Raw genomic sequence first — 22,035 nt, 5'->3', positions numbered from 1 at the left:
AAGGAATCTTAGAAGCAATCTAGTTTCGCATTACGGTTAGGGGTGAAATCTGAGGCCTCTATCAAGGTTTTAGAACTGGTTAGTACAGTTCTAGGATTAAATCCAAGAATAATCTCAATCCCATCCCAAGATCTGGAGATTTATGCTTGTGAAAACCACTTGATTTGTTCAGAACTGAAGTTTATGCATTAAAATGAAGATTTCCTCACCTTGAGTCCTTTATGAGCCAGAGCTCGTCTATAGAAGGCTTTCACGTTCCCATCATCTAGCTGAAGTGCCTGATCACAGTCCTGCTTTGCCTCTTCAAACTGGCACAGCTTCAAGTAGCAGAGAGCTCTGGCATAATGCAACAGAACTCAGTATTATGAAAAGTAAAGATTGGCTATCTATAAGTTTTAGACAGCTAAGAAAAATCAGAAAATAGCTCAATATGTCTGTTTCTATACCACTGCGGTTTCCATTGAAACTTAACATTTGATTCAATTATGGCACTGGGGATACAACTGCAAACAAAATACAGTCACAGCCCTCAAGGAGGATGCAATCAAGTGGAAGAGACAGACCATTAAAACAAGCAAACACAATAAAATCTGTGCAAAGTACTCTGGGAGCACACGGCTGAGAACTACATCAGATTCAGTGGGGCTGAGACAAGGCGCCGAGCAGGCAGGGAAGACTTCCTGGAAGAAGTGACATTTAAGTCGAAATCCAGAGTATAAAGTTAAGAATTATCCAATGCAAACGCACTGGGTTGAGAGAGTTCAGACGGAGGTAGCGGGGAGCTGAGGCCAAGGACACAGTGAGTGCACAGACTTACGGTGGAAGAGAGTATGGTGTTCCTGAAGAATTAAGAAGAGTTCCATATGGCTGGAATGCAGGGATGAGGCTGGAAGAGCAGGCAGGCCAGATCACAAAGGGCATTGTAAGTCATGGCAAGGAAGTTGAGCTTTATAAACTGAGCTTAATGGAAGTCCGATGAAGGGTTTTTAATAGGGGCTGACATGTTTGCCATGTTTTAGACAGTCCCTCTGGCTACAGCTTGGAGAATGAGACGATGGAACAAAGCTGTGCAAGGACACCATGAGGGTGCTGCAGACACTTAGGAGGAGAGGACAGTGGCCCAGAGCAAGGGAATGACGGGGGTGGTGGCAAGGAGACAGAAAGGGTCATGCTGAGATGGATTTGGGATTTAGAAGGTAGGAGCATCTGAGCTTGCTGACTGGAAGAGGGAGGTCGGGGATGATACCCAGCCCTGAGTGCAGAAGAGACGGGGAGTGCTTCAGTCTGGAGCTCCGAAGGCAGAGATTTGGGAGACATCATTGTAAGGTGGTGAGTGGACCTGGGGAGAGGATGGAATGGCCTCTAGAGTACACAGAAAGGAAAAAGGATCTAGACCCTCAGAACTATGAGAATTCTAGGGAAAGAAAAGCCTACAGAAGGAGAGGGAGAGGACGAGAACCAGGCAATGAGCTGCCTGCCGCCTCCTCTGCCGCCAAGAGGAGGAGGAGTCTTCACAGAAAACTGAGTGGCCAATAATGCCCGATCCTACAGAGGCTGAACAGAAGGGCAGAAAAACATCTGTTGGATTTAGTGACATCTTTTGGATTTAGTGACATCTTTTGCCCAATATTCTATCACCATATTCTATATAGGTATCTTTTACCACGTGGCAAAGACGGTACCTGAGCAACAATCTGCCCATTCCTGCTGCACACTATAAATGACGCTGGTGCCTTCCTGCAGCACTTCAGAAGGAAAAGGGCATTCTCCATAAGACGGTATTTTTTTTTTTTTTTTGAGACGGAGTCTCACTCACCCAGGCTGGACTGCAGTGGCGCTATCTCGCTCACTGCAAGCTCTGCCTCCCGGGTTCACACCATTCTCCTGCCTCAGCCTCTGGAGTAGCTGGGACTACAGGCACCTGCCACTGCGCCCAGCTAATTTTTTTTTGTATTTTTAGTAGAGACGGGGTTTCACCATGTTAGCCAGGATGGTCTCGATCTCCTGACCTTGTGATCTGCCCGCCTCGGCCTCCCAAAGTGCTGGGATTATGGGCATGAACCACCACGCCCGGCCAAGACACTATTTTGAAAGGCCATTGATTCCTGCTCCTCCCATGCTGGACAATGCCCAGGCCCAGCTAGCTGCAATGAGGCCGGCAAGCCAGGAAATGCTGAATCAGAGTTGCACAAGCCAAAGCAACCATGGTCGCTTTTGGGAACCTGATGGCGCAAACTATGTCAGACCTCCCATCCCGCCCACACCTCAGGCTTCCAGTCTCTGTAGAACTCCCGCAGCCTCACCTCTTTCAAAAACACTTGGTTAGGACAGCTTGCTATAGAAATTCCTAGAACCATCACAAAAAACTTTGGAAATTACTTAATTTTGTTAATAAAATAACAAAATATCTTTAATAATCAAAACTATTAACATAAGAAATATATAAAGTTACAAAGAACTTGCCTGTTTGTATATATGGCACATTCCTTATTGTTAATCTTTAAGCATTCGCTGTATTTACTGAGGGCGTCTTCATAGTTTTTGTCATTTACACATTGATTTCCTTCTTCCTTAAGGGCTTTAAATGTTTTTTCATCTATGGGACAAAACAAAAAAGAGGAAGTATTTGTATAAGCACCTCTATAAAATCTTAAGTAAATCTTCTATTGCAAATTAACTTGACCACACAGCATGCAGAGTGAAAATCTAAATGGAACAAAACTTTGTAGACAAATTAAAATGACAAATAGGCTATAAGTAAAAATAATTATATAACTATGATACTATTATTTTCTAATTAGAAATAAGATACAGGTGCCGGGCACAGTGGCTCACGCCTGTAATCTCAGCACTTTGGGAGGCCGAGGTGGGCAGATCACCTGAGGTCAGGAGTTCAAGACCACCTGACCAACATGGAAACCCCATCTTAACTAAAAATATAAAATTAGCCAGGCGTAGTGGCGCATGCCTGTAATCCCAGCTACTCGGGAGGCTGAGGCAGGAGAAGCGGTTGAACCTCGGAGGCAGAGGTTGTGGTGAGCCAAGATCATGCCATTGCACTCTAGCCTGGGCAACAAAAGCGAAACCCCATCTCAAAAAAATAAAATAAGACACAAGTAATAATTCTGTCATGTTATCCATCTTGACATGCCATCTTTTCTCTACTAGGATTCTAAAGACAGTAACAGAGGCCAGAACCACCTTAGAGATGGAGAGAATTAAGCAAACAATGCTAACAGGGCTCAGGTGACTATATGACAAGAGGCAGAGTCTCCAATAAGTCTGCATATGTGAACTAGCAACCCTCACAATGTTTTCTGTCATCTCCATCTATGCTGCCTCACACAGCACTTGTACAGTGGTACAGGAGCACTTCAGACCTCTGGTTAAGTTTGGATATGACAGAACCAGTCAATGAATGGGATACAAATATCCACAGTGTTTTGCTTGGCAACTATTTTGTGAATAGTGAACACTCCTCTTAAAGCCTGAAATGGATATCTATCCGGCACCCCAAATTTCCTTCAGAAATCATATCTCTTTCATTCTCTGTTCCTTTGGTTAAGTGAAGCAAACCTCACTCCGGCCCTAACCTTTGGGATAATCATTTTATTAATCAGCACATCATGGTCCTATGGCCATAGTAATCCAATTGTTCAGGAATGAGTCTATAAGTGCTGATAAAATGTTTTGAAAGATTCTTGTGAAATAAATCTTTTTCTTTCCTGTGGGATTTAAGGCTCAAAGGAGGAGCTATTTTTCCATCTTGTGATAAAAAGGGATGGTGTGAGAATGGGGCCATCAGAGCAAGGAAGAGGCCAAGATGGAGAGCTGGAGTCTCTGAGTCCTGAATCCAGCCATCCCTGCAGCTACTCCACCTGTGGACTTGTCCATAGTAAGTGCCCATAAACAGCTTTTTGCTTACTTGAGGTATTACAAGTTGGGCTTTCTGTTGTCTACAATCAGAGTCTGAACTGCTCATTACCAGAATTACAGACTATCCCTATTATCTTGCAGTGAACATGGCTGACACCCTGCTCAGAATCTGTTTCCGGGACCTCAATATTCATTCAGCTATCACCCCTCTCCTATTCAGGACCACGTGTTCAGGGGAGGCTGACCTCACTGATCAAAACCCCAGATCTAAGCCAATCAGTGCATGGGGTGTTTCCTCATCAAAGAGATTGGCTCAGGGATGGGCACATGGCCCAATTCAGATGAACAGAATAACAGATTAAAAAGCCTGGGCTTTGGGGAAATGTACTTCCTCATTCTTTTGTTTTGTTTTGTTTTGTTTTTCTGAGATGGAGTCTCACTCTTTCACCTGGGCTGGAGTGCGGTGTGTGGCGCGATCTCGGCTCACTGCAAGCTCCGCCTGCTGGGTTCACGCCATTCTCCTGCCTCAGCCTCCCGTGTAGCTGGGACTATAGGCACCCGCCACCATGCCCGGCTAATTTTTGTATTTTTAGTAGAGATGGGGTTTCACCGTGTTAGCCAGGATGGTCTCCATCTCCTGACCTCGTGATCCTCCTGCCTCGGCCTCCCAAAGTGCTGGGATTACAGGCGTGAGCCACCACGCCCGGCCTACTTCCTCATTCTTAATGCCATCAAAAGCAATGGTTTCTCTCTCTCTTTGGACACTGATATGTGCAGATGTAAAGCCTAAAACTGCTACAGTTCTATTGTTTCCTGCTACAGCCTAAGCCTTAATGAGTTAAGCCTGATTTACAGCCTGTCTGGGCCCTTTCAGTGACACAAGCCAAGACCGTCCCTTACACTTTAAGTCAACAGATTTTCTGTTACTTACAACCAAGTTTTCAAACATACACAAAATATTAAAATTTAAAGTTTTAAACCTAGGTAATAAGTTTATCCTATGGAATAATTTGATATATAATAAAAATCCATAAATTAAAATTTAAAATATACCTTTAAATTTTGCAATCTTAAAATCTTCTGATAGATAAATTTATTATTTTATTATTTATTTTTTGAGTGGGGGTCTGGCTCTGTCGCCCAGGCTAGAGGGCAGTGGTGCAATCTCGGCTCACCGCAACCTCTGCCTCCTGGACTCAAGCCATCCTCTCACCTCAGCCTCCCAAGTAGCTGGGACTATAGGCGCATGCCACCATGCCCAGCTAATTTTTGTATTTTTAGTAGAGGCAGGGTTTTGCCATGTTTCCTAGTCTGGTCTCAAACTCCTGAGCTCTGGCGATCTGCCCACCTCAGCCTCCAAAAGTGCTAGGATTACAGGCAAGAGCCGCTGCACCCAGCCAATTTTTTTTTTTGGTAGAGATGGGGGTCTTGCTTTGTTTCACAGGCTGGTCTTGAACTCTTGGCCTCAAGTGATCCTCCTGCCATGGCCTCCCAAACTACTGGGATTATTGCCAAGAGCCACCATGCCCAGCCTCCTAAATTTATAATATAAACTCAGAATGTAAACAATAATCTTATTTGTCCCTCTGCACAAATTGTATAAAATGCTAGTTTACTTTTCATCTTCTATTTCAAATCACAGAATATTTCTGCCCATGTTTCATGTTTCAAAAGATCTCACACAGCCTAGGCTACTCACACCTGTTAGCCCAGCACTTTCAGAGGTTGAGGCAGAAGGATTACTTGAGCCCAGGAATTCGAGACCAGCCTGGGCAACATAATGAGATCCTGTCTCTATAAAAAATACAAAATTAGCCAGACACGGTGGCACACACCTGTAGTCCCAGCTACTCAGGAGGCTGAGGTGGGAAGACTGCCTGAACCCAGGAGGTCGAGGCTGCAGTGAGCCAAAATTGCACCACTGCACCCCAGCCTGGGCAACAGAGCAAGATCCTGTCTCAAAAAAAAAAAAATCTGACAAAATAGGGTCAAATGGTACTTTCCCAATCCTGGTATATAAACCCTGAAATAGAATATTAGGGAAGATTTTGCTGAAAAATTTTCCTCAAGCTTTTATCCTCTAGTGTCTTTAAACCTTTGGTATCCATTCTCACTATCAATCAGTAAACAAATATGGACAGAAAAATTCAAACACAGCTGATTATACTTGTGCTATGGTTTGCTAACTCACAGCTATATATGCATTTTGTTAATAAGAAGTAGCTCTTATTTACTGAGCAAATGCTTTGTGTCAGGCCCTATTAATAATGGACTCTAGAAAACTACAGATCTCCATAATTTCCCTAGGACTGCTAGATCATCTACTTGGCAGATGTTCCTTGTCTGCTCTTTCTTGGCAATAAAGAAAATGAGGGTCCAACGCTAGCCATCTGGACATCATGGGTCAGGAACCTCAGGGTATCTGCAAGATGAAGCACAGCCTGGGGACACATATGGAGTTTCTAAGCTTTGGGGGAGAAATGGGGCCTCAGCTGGCTTTAAAGCAGAAAGCAAGGGTGAAGTCCCATTTATTAAATGCTTACTTACTATGTTTAAAGTAATAATGTAGGCACTAAGGGAATACAAATTTTTTAACAACTACAATAAAGACAGAAGGAAGTACCTGCATTACACAGTCATGCATCATTCAACAATGGATACATTCTGCGAAATTTGTCGTTGGGCAATTTTGCTGTTGTGCAAACATCATAGAGTGTGGTTACATAAACCTAGATGGTATATCCTACCACATATCCAGGCTGTATGGTGTAAGCTAATGCTCCTAGGCTACAAACCTGTAACAGCATGTTACTGTACTGAATACTGTGGGCAACTGTAACACAATGGTATTTGTGTATCTAAACACAGAAAAGGTACAGTAAGAATATAGTACCTTTACAGTAAAAACACAGTAAAGTTACAGTATTATAATCTTATGGGATCACTGTCATATATGTGCTCCATTGTTGATTGAAATACCATTATGAGCACATGACTACATTTATGTTGTGGGGCTTTACTTTATTAAACATATCCGTCTTATTCCTTTAGCCTCATCACATACAGGGTCTACTGTAGAGCTACATGTTATTTAACTTTTTTTTTTTTTTGAGGCAGCATCTCATTCTGTCACCCAGGCTGGAGTGCAGTGACACCATCACAGCTCACTGCAGCCTCAACTTTCCTAGGCTCAGGGGATCCTCCCACCTCAGCCTCCCAAGTAGCTGGGACTATAGGCATGCACCACCACGCCTGGCTAATTCTTGTATTTTTTCATAGGGATAGGGTTTCGCCATGTTGCCCCGGCTAGTCTTGAACTCCTGGGCTCAAGTGATCCACTTGCCTCCCAAAGTGCTGGGATTACAGGAGTGATCCACTGCACCTGGCCTTCTTAGTTAACAATGTTTAAGAGGTTACTACAGGTTTACAAAGTCAGAATATAGTATTTTATATACACATCTCCATTTATTTCTGACAACCTCCTTGTGAGACATTTATTAATACATTCCCCTGCTTTAAACCATGCATGGTGGCTTATGCCTATAATCCCAGCACTTTGGGAGGCTGAGCCAGGAGAATCACTTTAGCCCTGGAGTTTGAGACCAGCCTGGGCAACATAGGGAGACTCCTTCTCTACTAAAAATACAAAAATTAACCGTGCGTGGTGACAGGCGCCTGTAATCTCAGCTACTCGGGAGGCTGAGGCAGGAGAATCACTTGAACCTGGGAGGTGGAGGTTGCAGTGAGCCGAGGTCACACCATTGCACTCTAGCCTGGGCATCAAAGTGAGACTCCACCAAAAAAAAAAAAAACTAGCTGGCATGGTGGTGTGCACCTGTGGTTCCAGCTACTCAGTAGGCTGAGGCAGGAGTATTGCTTGAGCTTGAGAGGTCGAGACTGCAGTGAACCGTGATTGCGCCACTGGACTCCACCCTGGCTGACAGAGCAAGCCCCTGTCTCAAAACAAAACAAAACAAAAAACCCTTTTACATGTATACTAGTAGGACACAGGAGGTATGTAGCAACTTCTTAAGACCATGTGGTTTTAAAGAGGGAGAACATAATTCCAGCACTTTGGGAGGCCAAGGCAGGCAGATCATTTGATGTCAGGAGTTCGAGACCAGCCTGACCAACATGGTGAAACCCTGTCTCTACTAAAGAAAAAAAAAAAACACTAAAATTAGCCAGGTGTGGTGGTACATGCCTGTAATCCCAGCTACTCAGGAGGCTGAGGCAGGAGAATTGCTTGAACCCAGAAGGCAGAGCCAAGATCGCACCACTGCACTCCAGCCTGGGCGACAGAGCAAGACCCTGTCTCAAAATAATAATAAAATAAAAGAGGGAGAACAGGGACTTCACTTAAACCTAGGTCTGATTCTAGAATTAATGCTCTTATCTCTCTGCTTTACTGTGAAAGTACACACACAACTCAAGGTAACCTTGAGAAGAAATAAGTGCAGGCATCCCACACCTGTGATGCCCTGCTGGTGATGGCTGCTGGAGTCTCCTGCTTGTTTTGAGATCATCTCTGTTGCCGGATGCCAAGCTTGCAGTGGCACAGAAGCAGGCACAGCAGGAATAGGTGACAGCTTCTCCCGCCAATTTGGTCCATCCAGCTCCATTAAAATTCTTGATAGCCTAAAGAGAAAATGAATTTTCTCTGTTGATCATTTAGTTTGCTTTTTATATTACTGAAGGTCAGATTAAGAATAAAATTTACAAGTGCTATGCAAATGTGTACTTCCTTGTAGAAACATGCAATCCTGAGCATTTTCTGTCCATATAAACTGTTTTCAAAAAGATTTTTACAAGTTGTCATAAATGATGCAACTTAGACTATTTTTTAATCAAAACAAAAAATTAAGACATTTTTAATTTGTTAAAAAATTTTAACGCATACATAATAAAATTGTATTTTTTGAGAAAGTTAAATATATTAATAAAACTAAAATTTAGGAGGCCTAGAAGAAATGTCTCTTGTAATATTTAAAATCATTACTAAATTGATAATGTATTACTCTTGAGAATGATCAGAAGTATTTTAGAATTTCTATGCCCAAGCTGTACATTATGATAACCACATTACCAACTACTGTGGTTGACAACAGGTGTACAAGACTGGCTGCCAACACTGGTAAGGACTCGTTGTCATGTGAATAATGCTTTTTCTCAAAACATTTACATGTGGTTAAGATACTCTTTCTTGCTCTGTATTTTTTTCATCTCTATAATTATCAGTTTATTCTTTTGTTTGTTTTTTCGTTTTGTTTTTGAGATGGAGTCTCACTCTGTCACCCAGGCTGGAGTGCAGTGATGCGACCTCGGTTCACTGCAACCTCTGCCTCCCGGGTTCAGGCAATTCTCCTACCTCAGCCCCCCAAGTAGCTGGGATTACAGGCACGCGCCACCATGCCCAGCTAATTTTAGTATTTTTAGTAGAGACGGGGTTTTGCCATGTCGGCCGGTCTGGTCTCAAACTCCTGACCTCAGGTGATCTCAGCCTACCAAAGCGCTGAGATTACAGGCGTGAGCCACCGCACCCAGCCCCATTTATTCTCTTTTTATACGAATAAAGATGAAAAAACAAGATACTAGATTCTACTACAAGGGCTTTTTTATTAATGGCATTTACTGATGGCCATCATAAAATTTAGATTAATATCATCAGTGATCACTTTTTCATTATTTTAAACATACAGAATGTCATAATTAGATTTAAAAACAAAATTAAAAATTACGTCTTTTGAACAAATCTGGTTAAAAAGAACTGCTTCCTAAGACTGAATTGGTTTACTGGCAATTAGTAGAATAAATTCAAGTTAGTTAAATCTAGTCACACATACTTTTTGTGTGAAAAACTTTTATATTTATATATAGACAAATGTAATGCACATAATTTCCCTATAGTTTCTTAAACTTAAATTTCCATACTGATCTTTGGTTATAATAATTGAATCTTATGCTTTAATGTAAAAAAAATTTAAATTAATGTATAACCACCCAGAATTGCAGAAGAAAAAGAAGTTTCAAAAAAAGAATTTTCAAGCAAAACTTATATTACCAGCAGAGAGGAAGGAAGAAGCAGCTGAAAAGAGATGATGTGTTGCCAGGGAATAAATAAGTATATGCAGGGAAATTTAACATATAAGATTCCTGGCGAGGAAGAGAGGCATATGGTTAATGGAAGACAAACAAAATAAATACAGATGTTTAAATTTAAAAAAAAAAAAGCTTCTGCTGCTTAATTTTCCATAATGAATTGGAATAGATGGAAAAGCAAGCATAAATGTGGGATTCACAAATAAGAAATAGTGAAAAATTTTAAACAGATATTGTATATAAAAATATACATGGCAAAACCAAAGCCTCCTCATCAACAAAATATCTACAAGAACCATTCAATTAAAAAAATGACTGAGTCTTGAAAGTCAATTACTTTAAATGAACCTTCTTGAGTACATATAAAAAATATAATACAATCTTCAAAAAGTTAAACACAGAATTACCCAGCAATTCTACTAGGCATATACAAAAAGGAACTGAAAGCAAGTATGCAAACTAAAATTTGTCCATGAATGTTCATAGCAGCACTATTCACAATAGCCAAAAGGTGGAAATGACCCAATCAACTGGTGAATGGATAAACAAGATGTGATATGATATGTACATGCATATAATGGAATGTTAGCCATAAAAAGCAATGAAGTACTGATCCATGCTATGCCGTGGATGAACCCTGAAGACATTATGCTAAGTGAAAGAAGCCCGACACAAAAGGCCATATATGATTCCATTTAGATGAAACATCAGAACAGATAAACCCATAGAGACAGAACACAGATTGTGGTTGCCAGGGGCTAGGGGGAAAGGAAAATGGGGAGTGGCTGCTTACTGGGTACAGGGCTTCCTTTTGGGGTAGTGGAAATGTTTTGGAACTAGAAAGAAGTGATGACTGCCCAAGATGGTGAGTATACAAAATGCCACTACATTGTACATCTTAGTTAATTTTATGTACATGAATTCTACCTCAATTTTTTAGAAAAACTATAATGCAAAAAGGTCAGAAATGCCAGAGTAATAATGGTCTCTCAGACCCATTTCTCCCTTCAACCATTCAGCCTACTATTAATTAGACTTCCTGAAATACCTTTTCATCAGGCCCTCCTCTCTGCCTGACACTTCCGGTGTCTCCCCACTTGCCGTTTCACGATAACCTCTAACACTGTGAGAAGATCTTACTTTCTCCAGCTCTACCTTGAAAACTACCAAGCCAAGGATGGGGCGAATTAAAAGCAACAAGCAATGCCCCAAAGCACAGGAGTGAACCCTGAGTTCTCTGTTTGAAAATGCATTCATTTTTATTGAGGACGTCTACTGGAGGCAGACACAGGAGGCAGTGCAGCGACAAAGATGAAAAAACACAATTTCTGACCTCAGGGAACACCGGCTAGAGCCACAGGAAAAGAATTTTACACAGAGAGACAGCAAACATGAAAACAATATAGAAGCTGGGTAGTAAAAGAGGGCCCAGTGTTATGGGGGCACTGAGAAAGGGAACCTAAGGCACACCTATGGGGTAGGGAGACAGTGGATCAGGGAAAGTAGTTTCCTAGAGGAGGCAAGTCCTCTCCTGCTAGATGAGAAGTAATTCAAAGACAAAAAGGAGAAAGGGCCTGCAGGCACATAAAAGGAGGCAGCAGATGGCGCGCCGTGGGGTGGCTGTGCAGCGCCAGGTGAGACTGCCTGGTCAAGGCCAAGGAAGCTCAAGGTCAAGGAGGCTGTGGGTGCCGGAGGTTCAGTCTCATCTCACCCCATCACAGATAATGGATGTATGTCCCTTTCTTCTAGGCAGGCTGGGATCAGACAGGTTCCCCGTGACACCAAGAGAACGGTTGTCAGCTCTGCCTATGTATCTTTCCAGCAGGGCTGGGACCACATGGGAAGGTAAGGTCTGATTTTAAAACTTACCTTGAATTACCATTCTCATTTTCGACAATTTTGTTTAAGGTCTCTTCACGTTCTCTCAGCGTCCTTCAAAGCCCCCCTCAAGTGCTCTCTCTGCAACAAGTTCAGCCCATACAGACACAGGTGGCCTGGCCTCTCTGTGATCCCCTTCCCCTAGCCTGGGGATAAACTGCTGTACACTGTTTCTACCCAACTATATTCTAGTATGTTTAAAGACGGAGACCATGTCATTTTTTTCCCCTTTTTTTCTTTTTTGAGGGGAGCAAGGCCTGGTCCACTAGTCCAGCACAGGGTACAGTGTAACATATAAATATTTCAGAAGTTACACTTTAAGCAAATGGGATCAGAAAATATCATACATAACTAGAAATGTTATCCAACTAGTAATTTTCAAATTTCACTGGAAAGCAATTGATGAAGTCTGGAAGTTTTTACCTTCCCATTCTCACACTGGGGGTAAATAGGTCATAACATAAATTAGATCCAAATTCTTTGCTATTTCGCCATTATAAATTACTATTCATCCTAGATAAGTGTCTATTTACAAGGGCGTATAACAGAAATATCTGGCAGGCTCATGAAGACATCCGTTCTCCTCAGGAGAAACAAGAGATATGTTTCCACTGACAGATATGGTGCCAATGAACACCTGCAAATCCTGTGGGAGGATAGGATTCAACACAGCAGTTTTCACCACATTTTTGGATCTTATTCTATAGCTAGTACTGATTTATTTATTTTTAATTTTTTTTTTGTTGAGATGGAATCTTGCTCTGTTGTCCAGGCTGGAGTGCAGTGGTATGATCTCAGCTCACTGCAATCTCCACAGCCTGGGTTCAAGCAATTCTCCTGCCTCAGCCTCCTGAGTAGCTGGGATTACAGGCGCCCGCCACCACATCTGGCTAATTTTTGTATTTTTGGTTGAGATGGGGTTTCGCCATGTTGTCCAGGCTGGTCTCGAACTCCTGACCTCAAGTGATCCACCCGACTTGGCCTCCCAAAGTGCTAGGATTACAAGCATCAGCCACCGCACCCAGCTACTAGTACTGATTTTATGATATCAATGTAAATACCTTCTTATCACCACATATATTTAAGCAGCACATATGAGTTATATCCTGTGTTACTAAGACCAAAAAAAAATATTGATTGAACAGTAATAAATGGATCAGAAAACAAATACAAAGGCATTAGAGGACAAGTCAGAATGTATTAAGGGAGAGTCAGAAATTAAGTTAAGGGAGAGAACCATTTGATGTAATGGAATAAAAGAAGGCAATCATTCAGGTGATAAAAGTAACTGAGAACACATCTATACTTTGACATGTTCTTGAATGAGGGGAAGGGAAAAACAGTATAAAACAACTAGATTTTAGGTAGCTGCCTCAGATTAATTACCTGTTAACACTGTCATTTGCTAGCTGGAGTCCACAGTCTATCTGCAACACTGTTTTATAATCCACATAAGCTTTCCCATATTGCTCTAGAGTTTCATAGGCCATCGCCCGCCTCAAAAGAGGTTTCATTGAGAATGGATGAAGTTCCAGAGCCCTAAAGAAGACAAAAATATTACATACCATTTGTTTTGAAAAATGCTCTTTCGTTTATATTTCACTGAATGGATACTGCAGTACCGAACTCTCAAAATATGTACACATCCGAGACTTCGTCTTGGGAACCAGGCAACATGCCAGAAAGGCAAACCCAGAGTAAGAAAGCAATCATATTTGTGTTCCTTTCTTTTAAACCAGTAGCAAAGCACTCTGCATTTACTCTTTCCCACTGAGCCAGGAGCTCCCTGGCAGCATGCCCTGGCCTTCCCAGTCCCCTAACAGAGCAGCATGGCACAAGGCACACAGTAGGGTTTCAACAGATTCTTGTCGTTGACAGATTAAAAAGAAAATTCTTATTTGAACCTATGTATTTAATAATAAATTACAGAACCATAAAAGTTGCATCACATTTTGAAAATCGGCACTCTAAAACTTACTAGTTTATTATGATTCACTTGCTGCAAAAGGGCTTCAAAAACAGACCAAAGGGGAATCAAGGAACTAAACCTACAATGATTTCTTCTAAGTTACGAATTTTCATCTTGCACGTTTTAGTCTATGAAGTATTTCCAATATCACTAAAGATGGATCTCATGGTTGTGTTTTTTGGTTTTGTTTGAAGTGTTTAAAGCTACTTCAGCATTTAACATACTTCATTATATTCTGAAGTAAAACAATAAAAAAACTGTACATGTAATCCTCGATTTACAATATGGTTATGTCCCAATAATCCCATGGTAAACTGAAAATATGTTAAGTCAAAAGGCAGCACAGAGTCTTTGGTTAAAGAATCACAAATCTGTATTTATGAATGAAAACTATAGTACTCTTGGTTTTAACAAAATCAACAGAAGCTGCAAAGAAGTCCTCCATGCAGAGATCCTATGAAGAGCCTCCTTTCTATATAACCTACTAACTAGCATCTGCACCAGACTGTCCACATTGAAGATTGTGGATTTATTCTTTCAACTCATGCTATAAGCAGTTAATATATCAAGTATTTAACTTTTCAGGAAAGCATGAGCAAGGGCTGCTTTCTTTAACTTGCTTTTTTTCCAGTAGTCTTAGAAATCTGCTGTCTATTCCTGTCTACAATGATTCAGCAATGAGGAAACATTGACAGAGTATCTGCTATGTGCTAGTCACTGTAGACTTCCCCATCTAATCTCACAACAAACCTGTCAGGTAAATATTAGTATGTTCATTATGTGGGTGAAGAAACAGAAACATGAGGAGTGATGTGCCCACAGGTCAGTTCTTTCTAACGTGAGCTTCATGAAGGCAAGGGCATTGCCTGTCCTGAGCACCACTATATCCCCAGTCCTAGATCACCTGGGTCATGACAGGCACTCGGCAAACTTCTCTGTGAGCCCTCAAGAGCCGACACTCTGCCTACCGCAGTACACACACAAACACTGCAAATGAGTCATCTGCCACTCAGACCACACCATACAGATACTCAGCTGCACTTGTGGGAGCCCTTCTGGCATATCATAGAAGTTATTCTAGAAATGCTGCTAAACCTTATCTGCTTCACTTCTCCGAAAAAATAAGCAATTTCACTCTGCCTAGGTGTTAGGATTGTGAGTGATTTTAATGATCATCTTTGTGCTGTGCTAGTTTTTTCTTAAGTTTTCTATAATAGGTAAGTGGTTTTATAAAACAGTAAATGTTATTTAAAATATAAAATTAAAATCAAGTAAACATATTTCAACACTAGACAATAGATCTGTGGGCATCAGGATCTGTCACCTGTACCACTGCCTTAAATTTAGCTTAGTTTAATGTTTAGGTAATATTAACTCTATGAGCAGAGTCACAACCATGTGACTACCTTCACTTCACAGAAGACTTCCAATGACCAAGGTGCCATTTATCTATTCAAATGGCCTTAAGCCAAGCTTGGGATCTAAAATTGATGAGATGCTATACTTAATTTTTAGCACTTTCTGCCCAGTAAATGCAAGATTTTTTTCTTTAACCACAATCCTGAAAATGAATATGAACTTATGAATGGAAATTCCATTAAGGAGAAAAACCACCCATGCATAAAAATAAGCACAGAGAACTTTTGAAGCAGAGCTTACAAAAGAGGCTATCTATTCAAGATAACACAGTTAAGACCCTAAAGAATCTTCCAATTTCAAGACTGTGAGAGTAGCAAAGATAAGAAAAAGCAGAGAACTGGCCAGGCACGGTGACTCAAACCTGTATGTAATCCCAGAACTTTGGGAGGCCAAGGCTGGCAGACCACTTGAGGCCAGGAGTTCAAGACTAGCCTGGCCAACATGGCAAAACCCTGTTTCTACTAAAAAAAAATACAAAAATTAGCTGGGTGAGGTGGTGCACACCTCACCCAGCTACTTGGGAGGCTGAGGTACAAGAATCGCTTGAATCCAGGAGGCAGAGTCTGCAGTGAGCCGAGATCGTGCCATTGCACTACAACCTGGGTGATAGAGTGAGACTCTGTCTCAAAAGAAAAAAAAAAAGAAAAGAAAAGAAAAAAAGAAAAAGGAGAGAATTACTAGGCAACATTCATTTGTATTTAGTCTGTTGAAATGTCCTCAATGGAAAGTCACCAAAAGATTTTTGGTGTGGTTTAGATAAATCAAAAAGGTTCTGATAGATGAGAAAAGTGAAGTATTTTAGCTTATAAACAGTTATGGGTATTTTAAAAGTTGTAAAATGATGGCTTTCAAACTTAAGCATTATAATCCCTTTTCATGTTTCACCTGGAGGTCTAAAAGACAGTCATGGAGATGCTGTGATGAGGGGGGTAAAGGCCAGGCTTAGAGACCTTCAAGATCTTCAACTTCCCCCAACCCCCACCCCGCACTCAGAATGGCCACTCTCCAAACACACCCCTGGAAAACAACCAATGCTCCTCAGAGGTAAGACATTTAAAATCAAATGGTGGTTTTTCCCAAAATACACCTAAAAATTATTTTCATAGGTAAAATTTTCTCCTCTTATTTTAAATTTTGCCTGTTTTTCCTTCTCAGTGTTTGACTCCTGATACCATTGATCTGGTAATAAGAACTTTTGGGCCAGACACAGTCGCTCATCCCTGTAATCCCAGCACTTTGGGAGGCCAAGCCAGGTGGATCACTTGAAGTCAGGAATTCAAGACCAGCCTGGCCTGCAGCATGGTGAAACCCCTTCTCTACAAAAAATATGAAAAATTAGCCAGGCGTGGTGGTGAGTGCCTGTAATACCAGCTACTCGGGAGGCTGAGGCAGGAGAATCACTTGAACCTGGGAGGCGGAGGTTGCAATGAGCCGAGATTGTGCCACTGTACTCCAGCCTAGGGAACAGAGCAAGACTCAGTCTCAAAAACAAAAAAAAACTCGTGGAACTCTCCAAAGAGCAAAGATAATTAACTGAAAAACAAAAACAAAAACAAAACAAAACAAAACAACACAAAAACTCCCTTTAACATGTATGCAATCTGTTTGAATATAGTCACTTGAGCTGAAAAGACGTTCACAAAAGCACAGAGTGGCTTCTCTGGCATTAAAACAAGATTGAGAATCACTGCTTTAGTGTAAAATCACCCCCTGCTGGGCCTCATCTCCGTTTCTCTTACACCAGGACTGGTAGGCCAGCTATCAAAGAAACCATCTGAGTAGGTCGGTCTCTGTGGAGGTCAGCACCAATCAGCAAGGCCAGGTTCCTTGCCTAGAAAACAGCTCTTAGGTTAGCACAACCTACCTAAACCAACACCCACTTCCCTCTGGGGTGAGCCATCTCTTGCCCTCCCCTAGGACAAGCCCCCACTTTAGCCTCCCTGGACACCATGGCTGGAGTCCCATGCTTGACTTCCTCCTACGTCTACACTGAAACGCAGCCAATTTTAGCCAGTAAGTGTTAATCGCCTTAGAGGATCTCAGGTAAGGACAACACAAATCCACTCTTTTGCAGCAGTTCTAATGTTAGGGGTCTCAAGTTTTAACTAAAGTGTCCTGACCTCCCTCACTGTGGAAAGGCCTAAAACAAGTCTGAAGGGTAATGTATTAGAAACAGACACTTGAGCTGAAAGGATGTTTGCTGCAAATCACCACGGGCTTGGTATCCAACAAATTCACATGGTCTGGTCTGTTAGTTAAGAGCACTGGTAAAAGCCCTTAACAACTGGCTCTCTGGGTAAAGAAAAAAAGGAGGGGTGGAAAGCCCAGATTTGTGGCATTTGCTCATTTCATGGTATTAAATGGTATCCCACCATGGCAGATTTCAAAATATCAACTTGACATCAACCAGCTCACAAAATCCTGAAAAATGTAATGATTAGCGAGTGTGAGCCAGCACAACTGAGGATGCGGTCTGATGTCAGGCCAAAGAGAATATAAGTATTATTCACTTCAAATTTAAATATGTAAAACTGGCAAAAAAAATTCAAGTGCCTCAAGGCCTTCTTTTTAAACTTAGGCACAGATACTAGCAAGCTTTACCCATATCAATAAACTGGGCCGGGCACAGTGGCTCACGCCTGTAATCCCAGCACTTTGGGAGGCTGAGGCGGGTGGATCACGAGGTCAGGAGATCGAGGCCATTCTGGCTAACACTATGAAACCCCATCTCTACTAAAAATACAAAAAATTAGCCGGGCGTAGTGGCAGGTGCCTGCAGTCCCAGCTACTCTCAAGGCTGAGCCAGGAGAATGGCAAAAACCCGGGAGGCAGAGCTTGCAGTGAGCAGAGATGGCACCACTGCACTCCAGCCTGGGCGACAGAGCAAGACTCTGTCTCAAAAAAAACAAAAAAAAAAAACAAAATAAACTGATACAGCCAATGAAAACAATAATAAAGTTACTCACCTTATCAACAGTGTCCACATAATTTACTGTTCAAACTAGAGTTTCTGAGAGTGTTATATGAGACAACAGGAGTAAGCCAGAGCTGTGTTAGTCAAACTAGGACATGACTTCTTCTTTTTTTAGATGTACTAATAGAAGCTTCTTGCCAAAGGGCTTCTTATTACTTAATGGTGGAAAACAATGTTTTATTTATGTAGATATTTACCGTCCAGGCAGGTAACTTATTGAGTACCACGGTGACTATTATGCTTCGAGGGGTACGAAGCTGTATAAGACAAGGTTCCTCAGAGGATACCAGAGGCTGGAAAGGGTAGGGGGAAGTGGGGGACAGGCAGAGATTTGTTAAAGGATACAAAATTACAGCTAGATAGGAGGCACATGTTCTAGTATTCTATAGCACTGTAGGATGACTATAGTTAACAATGATACATAGTTTCATATATATATATTTCATATATATATCATATATATTTCATATATATATCATATATATTTCATATATATATCATATATATTTCATATATATATCATATATATTTCATATATATATCATATATATATATGATATATACATATGAGTAAAGTTTACAGAGTCTCTTGTCTGTTGCCCAGGCTGGACTGCAGTGGTGGGATCTCTGCTCACTGCAACATCTGCCTCCCAGGTTCAAGCAGTTCTGCTTCAGCCTCCCGAGTAGCTGGGACTACAAGGGCGCGCCACCACGCCCAGCTAATTTTTGTATTTTTAGTAGAGACCAGCTTTCATCGTGTTGGCCAGGACGGTCTCAAACTGACCTCAAGCAATCCGCCCACCTCGGCCTCCCAAAATGCTGGGATTACAGGCATGAGCCACTGCGCCTGGCCACATCATATATATATCGAAGCATCACTCGGTACCCCATAAATATGTACAGTGATTATTTGTCTATTAAAAAACTACTGGTTCCTAACCTCGATGTGTTTAAACCCCCTTCAGTGGATAACAGGACTTAGAGGTGTGACCGAGTGTCAGTGTAGGTGTTACAGGCCTGCAGATGACCAGGAAGTCTGGGGCACCCAAGAAGGTGGAGAGAAGGGGTAGCTGAGCAAGAACTTCAGAAGCTAAGATGTGCAAAGGGCATTACCACCATTAGGGGCAACATGGGCAAGGGCTCAGAGAACAGGGTGGGCGACAGTAAGCAAGTGGTCCAGTAGACCAAATGGAAGGAGAAACTTGCTTGGAGGCAGTGTGGTGACAGAGAAGTTTACAGTTATTTCGAAGCCAATACTGAGCCATTAAAAGCCTGTTGGAAACAATCTGAACAAAATAATGTTTCAGGAAAGTTATTCTGATGCCGCAGTGGATTGGAATTAGTTATCAGGCTTCTCCAGTAGTCTAGGAGTGATATGAAAAGAGCACGAATTAGGGCGGTAGCAGTGGAAATGAAAAAACTTTGCACAATCTTCTATAACTCTCTTCATATACGTGAGATAATTTATGATTTTTATGCATCAATCAATTAACATACCATAAAGCTCTTAAGAAATTAGATCTTTAGGCAGAAAATTTAGGATCTTGGATATTGCATTCACCACAATGAAATTATAACAATCTCTTGACAAACCTGAAAACGTGCAGTTTACCTGTTACAATCTTGAATGCAGCCACTGCAGTTTCCTTCTTTTAGGTAACATGCTGCTCTATTTGAATATAAGATACTTAGATCATCTGCAATTTCACTTCCTAAAAATCACATTTAATTAAATACAGTTAAAATCCATTAGCAAGATCACAGTTCACCAGAATTACAAGACGGCCGAGGTCTCCGGTGGGGTGGCACTGCAGTCCTGCAGACTGATCATGCAGAACTCCGCGGAGCTGCTACCCGCAATAGCCACCAAGGGAAAGCCCGGCAGGGACAGAGGCAAACATGCCTGGCCGGGAACATGCCCGCATTCCAAGGTGCTGCTCACTGAGGTCAGGTGGCACGGCGCTCTTAGTCACCTGGGAGGAATGCAGCGATGCCGGCGCCTGTCATTCAGGAGGCGGCAGCGCCTCTCCCACGGGGCCCCCGGGGGTCGGGTGAACCGCAGCGCGAGGGGCCCGGGAAGCGGCGGGGCGCGCCGCACCTACCTGCCGGCTCCAGGAGCGCGATTGCCGCCGAGTACTTGCCGGCCGCCTCAGCGAACTGCCCGCTTCGGAACTGCTCGTTGCCCTGGCTCTTCAGGCCGGCGGGGCTGACCGGGGCGGCGGGTTGGGGCGCGACGGAGTTCTCCGCGCCCTGCCCGCCGCCCGGATGCCCGGTGGCGCGGCCGCCCGCCGCCGCCGCAGAGGCCCGCCGCGGGCTCCGCTTGTCCGCGCCGGCCTCCGGGGTCTGGCCCCGCCGCGGCGCGCCCCTTGCGGGCGGCTTGCCGCCCTCGGCTTTGCCAGTCAGCTTCTTCTGGATGTTGCCCATGACGCACGGCTGGGCGGCGCGCGCAGCTCCCGCCGGCTCCGCAGGCTCTGTGAGGAAGTGGATGCGGGAAGTGAGGGTTTGCATCACCGGGAGCAGTTGCCGCGGAGGCCGCGGGGGCGCCCGGCGCGGAGGGCGGGCTCTGGGGAAGCCGGGTCGGGCACCGCCCCTGCGGGCGGAGCCGGTGCTGCCAAACCTCTAGGGCCAATCGGCCCAGTCCGCGCCCTAGGGGCCCCTGCGGCTTCCTGAGGACTCGGCCCCCGGGCTTTGGCCAGAAACCTACCCTGTCTGTAACTGTTCAAGCGCTGAAGGGCCTGTGGCTGAAAACCGGCATCTCAGAGCCATCCCATTCATCAAGCCCACCTGTCCAGGTAGAGCTTACAAAATACGTACTTTTTTGAATGGAGTTGCAAAAACTTGAATACAATTATAGTACCCAACACGGAGGCACCTTTCCTTATTTTAAAAGATTAGGAGAAAAAGATTTGAAAGAAAAATAAAGCGTAAGTGATTTTTAAGTCATTTTAAAAGTGAATTTAGCAAAAAAGTCACAAATTAGGCACCTAGTTTTTAAGCTTAAAGGGAGCCTTAAAAACACAGCAAATTTTCCATCCCATTGCCTTATTCAAACTAAAAATTTCTTTGATTTTGATTAGGAGTTCGGGTATTAATAGCTTTAATAATTGTTGCATCTATTTTTAAATACGAAAAGGATGTATAAATATTTAATTTATGGTGTCTTATCAATATTTAAAACAAAGCAATTAATCATTTCAAAGCACTGTTAAAAAGTACTTAAATACAGAGATTTCCAAGCTTTCTCTTTTAACGAATTGTTATCTGATTCTTAATGGATATATTTTCCATTCTCTTTCATGAATGGTAAAGCCAAGATTTTAAGCACAGAGACAGAGGGAATAGAAAAGCACAATTATTTAAGTGAAAATCAGTGGATGATCACCTTAAGACAAGCATCAAGTATAAAAACACATTAATAAATACTGTTTTCTATAAGCAGAATAACATCCGATTTGGATCACCAGCCAAAGGGATCTTAATTATTAAAACAATAAAAAGATTTTGCTATAAAGATAAATCTGCAGATTAAACCCAGTAGGGTTATTAGAGTAAGGCTCCAGTTTTAATCTGGTTTCCGTCAGTCAGGTTCTCCACCAGAAACTGGGTGAAAGCACAAAAGTCAGGGTCAGCAGAAACAATGGTCAGCTTGGTATTACTTTCCACCCCTTTGCACAGTATTCCCTCAGGTCTGACCAATACTATCACTAAGGAGCTGCAGTTCATTTAGAACTTAATATGGGTCACATTAATCCTAATGCCAAGTATTATCATTCCCACTTTACAAAGAGGCAACAGAGAAACAAGAAGCTAAGGAATGCGC

The 22,035-nt window shown here is 42.5% G+C and overlaps 2 protein-coding genes across 7 annotated transcripts in view; one reads left to right on the top strand and one right to left on the bottom strand.

Moving 5' to 3' along the window:
• RNF19A (ring finger protein 19A, RBR E3 ubiquitin protein ligase) overlaps nucleotides 1-16,929 on the top strand; it is a 93,786-nt gene extending 76,857 nt beyond the window's left edge. For 2 of the 5 annotated variants that reach the window (XM_055286892.2, XM_063642879.1), the window contains 4 exons: nucleotides 3,740-3,895; nucleotides 11,725-11,820; nucleotides 16,133-16,285; nucleotides 16,397-16,929. In XM_055286892.2, coding sequence (XP_055142867.1) covers nucleotides 3,740-3,895; nucleotides 11,725-11,820; nucleotides 16,133-16,285; nucleotides 16,397-16,410 — 419 coding nt within the window. In that variant the 3' untranslated portion in view covers nucleotides 16,411-16,929. The remainder of the gene's footprint in view (nucleotides 1-3,739; nucleotides 3,896-11,724; nucleotides 11,821-16,132; nucleotides 16,286-16,396) is intronic. The other 3 variants (XM_055286894.2, XM_063642883.1, XM_063642878.1) reach the window with 2 other exon arrangements.
• Nucleotides 1-22,035, bottom strand: part of SPAG1 (sperm associated antigen 1) — an 83,917-nt gene that overhangs the window by 8,070 nt on the left and 53,812 nt on the right. For both annotated transcript variants that reach the window (XM_055286887.2, XM_055286888.2), the window contains exons 11-16: nucleotides 20,318-20,686; nucleotides 19,828-19,927; nucleotides 13,240-13,392; nucleotides 8,348-8,514; nucleotides 2,464-2,596; nucleotides 210-336 (exon numbers count right to left, since the gene is read on the bottom strand). In XM_055286887.2, the coding sequence (XP_055142862.1) occupies nucleotides 210-336; nucleotides 2,464-2,596; nucleotides 8,348-8,514; nucleotides 13,240-13,392; nucleotides 19,828-19,927; nucleotides 20,318-20,686 (1,049 nt within the window). The remainder of the gene's footprint in view (nucleotides 1-209; nucleotides 337-2,463; nucleotides 2,597-8,347; nucleotides 8,515-13,239; nucleotides 13,393-19,827; nucleotides 19,928-20,317; nucleotides 20,687-22,035) is intronic.

This window comes from Symphalangus syndactylus, chromosome 7 (assembly GCF_028878055.3).
Source record: "Symphalangus syndactylus isolate Jambi chromosome 7, NHGRI_mSymSyn1-v2.1_pri, whole genome shotgun sequence".
Classification (NCBI taxonomy): Eukaryota; Metazoa; Chordata; class Mammalia; order Primates; family Hylobatidae; genus Symphalangus; species Symphalangus syndactylus.
The sequence above is the reverse complement of the archived record's forward strand: the minus strand, read 5'-3'. Positions and strand labels throughout refer to the sequence as shown.